Raw genomic sequence first — 7,390 nt, forward strand, 5'->3', positions numbered from 1 at the left:
CAAACTTATGTGCAAACGAAAAATGAAAGTTGCCAGCAAATAGAGAAATAACTATTAGCTTAAATATGGCATGAACTAAATCTCACGAAAACATAGAAAAATTTGGAACAGTTTTATCAGCTGAAATATATCGAGTGTTCTGTACTAACAGACCTAAAAAGTACATTTAAGGTAGTAAATTAATATTTAAACGAGAAAGAAAAACTCTATCGAAAAAAATCTGTGAGGAAGACGAAAATTTAAAAGCAGTGAGATTATCTTGTGAAATTAGGAGGTGTTTTCAATAATCGGCTTTCTGAATAAACTTTACTAATTTTATTAAATTTTGAAAATGTTTTTATTTTTCCCCTCTTCAATCTTAATTTGCTATCTGCAATGTGTTTGCTTTTTTGTCCTTGTTTTCGACAAGAATTTTATGGTACACCCTGTATAATCATACGAGCATAAATGTTTGAAAATTTTGTGAAAAGGTAGAACAGCTTGCTTGATAAACATGTAATCAAATTAAAATTAAAAAAAGGAAACTTTTAAATAAATTTACTGTTATGAAAGCAATATTATTTATGATAAAAAGCGTATGACTAGCAAACAAAATTTTAATTAGTATAGAACTAGGCAAATACATAATGACTCAGTCTAATACTTTTTTTTCTTTTTTTTTAGAAGTATATACGTATTATTTTTCTCAAGAGAAAATCAGATAACTATGCTATGAAGGTACGCTACAAAACCAAACAATTGCAAAACACCAGAATATGTAGAAAAAAATAATTCCTTTTTTTATTTTATTTATTTATTAATTTTGTTCAGTTCGAGTTCCCTTGGAGTGCGTTTATTAACAAAAAAATAATAAAGAATAGAAAACACAACAAAATAAAATTTATCATTCATAAAAAATTTTGTTTATTATAGTATTACTACTGAAATAAATTTCCGAACTGAGAGAAAAGTTCCCGGCCGGAATTTGTTTCACGCGTTTCCGAATTTTTTGGTTCTCCTCGTGAAACTGTCGATGCTACTGCCCTCTATTAAAACTTAGCTGAACTTTGGAATCTTAATTTCATTTCAGTCGTTTGAAATGAATTTAGCGAAAATAATTCTGCACGTGTCAAGTATATTTTAATTTAACGCGCAAGCACAACAGATAAAATACAAAAAAATATTTCACAAATGAAGATAATTGTCGCACTCTTGCTAAGTGTTTTTTTTTTGTTTTGTTTTCTTTAATAAATCATCCCAGCCTGATATCAACTCTTTCTCTTTCTTTTTTTTTTGCGCAATTAGTAACTTAGAATAAAGCTGTGTGAAAAAATGTGTTTTAATCTCTTATAAAATAACTAAGTGGGGTTTAATCATTTTTGTAAGTATTAAAAAAATTAATCTGTCTGAAAAATATATCCAATTATTTAAATTTATCTTCAAAAGTTATAATATAAGTTATAACGTAATGCCATGACTACGTCTTATAAACTCTACTTCTTCTTCAGCACTACTGCCTATTACAAGCCAAGGCCATCTTAGTCAATTTCCTTCATCGATCCAGAGTTGCTCCAGTTTGTTTAGAATACTTTGTAAACTGCACTTTCTTTCTTTTATTAACATGGTGTAAGATAACAAAACAATATAAAACAGTATAGAAATCTGCTTCGTTCTTAGAACATTGGTAATGAATTAAATGATGGCATATCTGTATTAATTCCCAAGCCATTTCTATTGATATTATATAAATATCTATTACAGGCACCTATAAAATAAAGCGTGAATACATACTTACTTGCATCGTAAATTAAAATTGGAAGGCTTGAGGAAATGTAAGAGTCCTATTCCTTAGTATTGTTTCCAGGTCAGCACTTAACAAATTTACGGAATTTTACACAATATTTTAATGCCTACACACAAAAATTGTTGTTTTTCACTAAAATATCTCCTAAAAAAATAGTGAAAATGAGGCTCACTGTTAGATTGCAACAAGCTCCTTATTTCTATAATTTTTTTTTTTTAATCATTATTGTTATTATTTCTGCTTTTTAATGGTTAACTCAAGAATAGTTTACTCAAGTTTAGAAATAAGGCTATAATAAATCAAATGAAAATATACTTAGAGGCTTTTCACAAATGATGTAATGTCCAGAGGGGAGAAATAAGTGTGTGAAATTATGACAGCGGAAAGGTGGGGGACAACAAACAGTGCAATAACGCACATTTTAGTTCAAATAAAAACATTAAAATCAGCAGATTAAATATTTTTGATAGTATTTATTTTTATATTTAATTCATCAAAATATGTACATTCATAATCATCATTATTGTTAAAACTCACAAATATCATTGAAACTGATGGATACAGGTATGTTTTTATATATTACACTGCGACATGCAAAGTAGGTATGGTTAAAGTAGGTATGGAAGTGGTAAAGGTATGGTTAAGTGTGACAAAGGGGATAAGAGAAACCAAAAATATTGAATGAAAAAAAATTGTTATTTAAGAGTGTACTTTTAAACGAGTGGTGAAATGCAGCCAGTGGTTCTTAAAATAGAAATTTTTAAAAATTCTTGGAAGTTTTATCCTCAAAGATTTAAATTTAGGAAAGTTTAAATTATATTTTTAATTCATTATTTTATTTATAATAATTTCATACCATTTTTAATTCCTAAATAAACTATACTATTTTTCTTCAATTATTTTTTTTCCTATTAAGTTAAAATTGTTTACGGACCTTGTCCTTGAATAATTTTAATGCCTTAACTGATTCAAAATAACAAATGCTTAAAAAAAAAAAAAAAAAAAAAAAAAAAAAAAAAAAAAAAANATGCAAAAAAAAAAAAAAAAAAAAAAACAGAGACTGGTGCAAAAACAAATTGGTGAGAAAATACTAAGAATCAGAATTAACACTTTGGATGTAATGAAATTTAAGTTGACACACAAACAAATTATAAAGTCAGAAACACATGATAATTAATATAAAAAATTAAAATAACTCTCTATTAATAATGGAGTTAACTATAGGCATTTTAGAGTAGAAATAAATCAGAAATAAGAGCTCAGCTGACATTCTGATTTATTTTAGCAGTGCAACTTGTGTATCTAGGTTTTTCTGAGAGGAACCTATTTTGTGAAAATTTAAACATAATTTGTGAAAAATTAAAAATTATATTAAAAGATTAATACAAAAATATGGATTTATCGTTTCTAAAGGGATACAAAAATAAAATTTTAAGAAAAAGTATTTCGTTTCCTAAAGTTGAATTTGTGAAGGTAGTAAATTCGGCCTGGACAGACCCCTGGTTGAATGCTTTTGAATATTATAGATTGCAATATAAACATATGTAATAAATGAAAACATTACTAATAAATATAAGTAAAAAAAAGTTGCTAAAAACTCTTAATCTATTTTTTTTTTTAAATTGTTCTAAATAGTTAATATGATACATAATTCAATTGATCATATCTTTCTTGAAAGCATCATAATTATTCAAAGAAAATAGAACTAATGAAATACATCAGTACAGATTTATCTATCAGTAAATTGAAAAATGTTTTCAGAAAAAGATATTAAAAGTATATTTGTTTTTAAAATACAAAACAATATCAAAAAACATTCCTGTATTTTCATCTGTGTTTGTTGATTCATACTAAAGTAAGTATACCTGCATTTTCGTAACTTCAAAATCAGGTTTTTTTGTGAATGACTATTTCTTATAAATCCACAGTTTTAAAAAAAAGTTACAAAATAAAAATAAAATTTAAAACTTGATATAGATAAATGGTGCAGTAAGCTTAACAAGAAAGATCTTTTTCCCCCACCCATTAAAAATTTTAACATTTTATAAAATAATTTTTATTATATAATTTTAAATTATATTGCATTTAATTTCTCTAACATATATCATTCCAAATTTCGATACAATACAATATTTAAGAAAAAGTATTGCTCTGTAATATAAAAAAAAGAGTTATAATTCTCTTTGTAGTTTTCCTATAATGCATTAAATACCTTACAATAAAATTGCCTCAGAAAAGGGTTACGGAAGAAATTTTTTTTATTTCATCTCTCAAGAGCTGCAATGAACTCAATTTTTATATCAATCAATAATAATTTAATTATTCTTTAGAATATCATAAGCACAAAGTACTATTTTTGAATTAAGTGAACATTTGAAGTTTGGCATACTCTGTCTTTGTTAACAAAATCAAATTATACAGGTTTTTAAGTTCCTCTTTGAAAAAGTTAATTTTAATATGTATTATGATTTTCTTCATTTAAATTGCAAGATTGTTTTATAAATAAATTTGTTTTTAACATGTTTCAGTAAAATAAAATTTGGAGATGAATTGAAATGTTATAAGCATTTAAACTTTTAATGTTGCAATTACAACTTTTTTTTTCGTTCTTTTTTAAATTATGTTGAAGTTAGTTTTAAAAATAGTTACAAATACTTTTTACTGTTATCAACACAGTGACTGATCATTTCAGGGCCATATTTGGCTATGTCACAAGTTAAGCACCCTTATTTAAGATAACACATAATTTAAGAAAGTTTATTTTAATTTAAACCTCAGTTTCACAAAATATAAACACAACTCTTTCAAATAACAGCAAACAAACCATCGAAATATAATAATTTTCTGGAACAAAAAATGGATATAACAGTATTGAGTTTTACATTTAGATTACATTAACCTAAGTTGGTGCACAGTGATAATGTTGCAGAAAATTTTACACAAAAGGTACATTAAAAAAAAAGCCTAAATAGGAAGGTAACAGAACTAACTTGAAGAACGTCTTCTATGCTTACTTTTATGCGAAAGTTTATAGTTTGATGAATTTAATTTCGATTTACTCAAATAAGATTCTGAATCACTTGAGCTACGGTCATATTTATCGTTTTTACTGTGTTTACTTGTTTTATCTTTATGTCGGGTAGGAGAAGATTTTCTATTTGATTTTGAATACTGAAATGAAGGTGACTTTTTTCGTGATGAATGTTTTGGTGGGTCTTCATAATTTCGCCTTTTAGGTTCAGAATTTTTTTTGGAAACATATTCATCTGAAGAAGATGAAGAATCAGATGTTTTCTGTCTACATTTACTAATAGATGATTTTGAGTGTGATTTAGAAGACTGCTTCAATTTAAAGTTGCTTGAACCATGGGACTTTGAATAACTTTCCTCATCTGATGATGAAGACCTGTTTTTCCTCTTTTTTGGTAAAGGCGATATTGATCTTTTGGAACGATAATCATGTTTGCTATCATTCGAACTAATATATCTGGCTGAAGAGTCATAACTTTTAGTCTTTGTTTTGTCATTCGATTGCGGTTTTTCGTAAGAATTTTTAGGTTTTTTGTGATGTTGATCTCTAGAATCACTTGATTGTGATTTTTCATATGATTGCTTAGATTTTTGATAATGTTGATCTTTAGAATATTTTTCTTTATACCTAGTTGACTGATTCGTTCGCGCAGGAGAAGATGAAGAATCAGAAGAATAGCTTTTTTGCCTAGAAGTTTTCTTAATTGATGGATAATCTGAGGTTTTAGAAAAAGATGAACTATTATGATGAAAACGAGATTGAATGGAGGGACTTTTACGGGAAAGCCTTGAATGATGCTCCTTGAAATTATAAGAAGATTCAGAGGGAGAACGGCTTCTTCTAGATTTGTGTTTCTTGTGCGATTTTTCAGATAACTGTACACCATGAGACTTTGAGGAATATTTATCTTCATAAGATTTATTTGAAGAGCGATAAGATTCCATATTACGAGACCTTTCTTGGTGTCTATTCTTGCCTCTGCTACTCTGAGGATAAGTATCATCATTTGTGTCAAAAATCATCTCATAACCATCAGACTTTTTAACATCACTTTTTAAAACAAAGTTTTGAAACCTGCCTGGCTTTCCTTTACCAACTTTGTTTTGATTCCAGTTCAGCTTTGCAACAGACTGGCTGAAATCGACATGTATCCTCCTGTCATCAATCAGTACATTGTCCATTTTAAAATAAGCATTCTCACAATCTTCTTCCTTCTCAAATTCAATAAATGCATACTGTAAAGACTCTCCAGACTTCTTATCTTTGATGACCTCACAGCTGACAATTGTGCCAAATCGAGAAAAAATCAACTCCAAGTCTTCTGATGTAGTAACAGGATTCAACTTACAGACAAATAGAACATTTTCAGGGGGTTTTACTTCTGCATCAGGAATGTCACCAACCATTTCCAAAATGGTTGCTCTGGCTTTAGCTTCACTATCTTTGATCTTTTCTTCAATTTCTTCAATGTCCTTCCCTTTGGTATCATCTAATTCTTCATCTGGAGCAATATAATCTGTTTCGAGCATTTCTTTTGTGGGCTCTGGTGATGCATCGGGTACAGATAAGCCAGCAGGATCTTCATAAGGATCGTGCAATATTACTGTATGGGTTATACGAATGTCTTGATAAGGTCGGTCGTTTTGATCGCATATAGTTTCATTGATCTTCAAAAGAACTTCCAAGCCTTCAGCAACTTCTCCAAAGACAGTATGGACTTCATCAAGATACGTGAGATTTTCTCCCAAAGTTAAAAAAAACTGTGATCCATTCATATTTCCTCCGTTGTTCACCATTGACAGTGTGCCTATTTTTTCATGCTTCATTCTCGGCTTCAGCTCTGCATCAAAGTATTTGGCTTGGGCACCATAAAGAGTAGAAAAAATAGATTCTCCTCCACGCCCAGTAGCAGTGGGATCTCCAGTTTGAGCGATAAAGTTTCTTTCAACTTTATGAAACAGACAAAAATTATAATATTTCATTTTGCAGAGTTTTAAGAAGTTCAAGCAAGTATTAGGCCTCTCCTTCAAGTAAAGGTCAACAGTGATGTCTCCAATTGTTGTTTCAATGACCACCGACATATCTGATTTTTACCTAAAAGTGAAAAAACTTTTTAAAAGATTCTGATATATTAAGACAATGAAAACTAAAAACACATCATAATAAAAGTGTCTTTTAACCTCAGTAGCCGTAACCTTCCAGTACAGCAGTGCGAGCCTCAGAGTATCAAACTATCTGCAGATACTTTTTTAACTTAGATTTCAATAATAATAATAAACCATTGGCAAGACTAAACCGTTATTTTCTTTTCTTTTTTAAAGTAACTAAAAGTGCCGAAAAAATTGGAGATTAAGTGAATAATAAAGATTTTTCTCTTCTATAAAAACTAAACAGTTCATCACACGGAATCATCCTGTGTGTCGCGGTTCGACAATGCAGTAGAACAATGCAGTAGGTTCGACAATGCAGTAAAAGTTTTTATTATGGGTTCTGGTTCAATTTACTTCACTAAAATATATTTATAAAGGGTAAAAGTACATTTAAAAAGAAAGAGGAAATTTTTTTTTTTTTTTTTT

At 28.5% G+C, this 7,390-nt stretch overlaps 1 protein-coding gene across 7 annotated transcripts in view; it reads right to left on the bottom strand.

Annotated features, from left to right (window-relative positions):
• Positions 1–2,236: 2,236 nt before the first annotated feature.
• LOC107456968 (peptidyl-prolyl cis-trans isomerase sig-7) overlaps positions 2,237–7,390 on the bottom strand; it is an 8,300-nt gene continuing 3,146 nt past the window's right edge. For 6 of the 7 annotated variants that reach the window (XM_016074978.3, XM_016074977.3, XM_016074979.3 and 3 more), the window contains exon 2: positions 2,237–6,908. In XM_016074978.3, the coding sequence (XP_015930464.2) occupies positions 4,769–6,895 (2,127 nt within the window). In that variant the 5' untranslated portion in view covers positions 6,896–6,908 and the 3' untranslated portion in view covers positions 2,237–4,768. Of the gene's footprint in view, positions 6,909–6,994; positions 7,118–7,390 lie in introns of those variants that run through there. The other variant, XM_043044815.2, reaches the window with a different exon arrangement.

This window comes from Parasteatoda tepidariorum, chromosome 5, assembly GCF_043381705.1.
Source record: "Parasteatoda tepidariorum isolate YZ-2023 chromosome 5, CAS_Ptep_4.0, whole genome shotgun sequence".
NCBI classification, from domain to species: domain Eukaryota; kingdom Metazoa; phylum Arthropoda; class Arachnida; order Araneae; family Theridiidae; genus Parasteatoda; species Parasteatoda tepidariorum.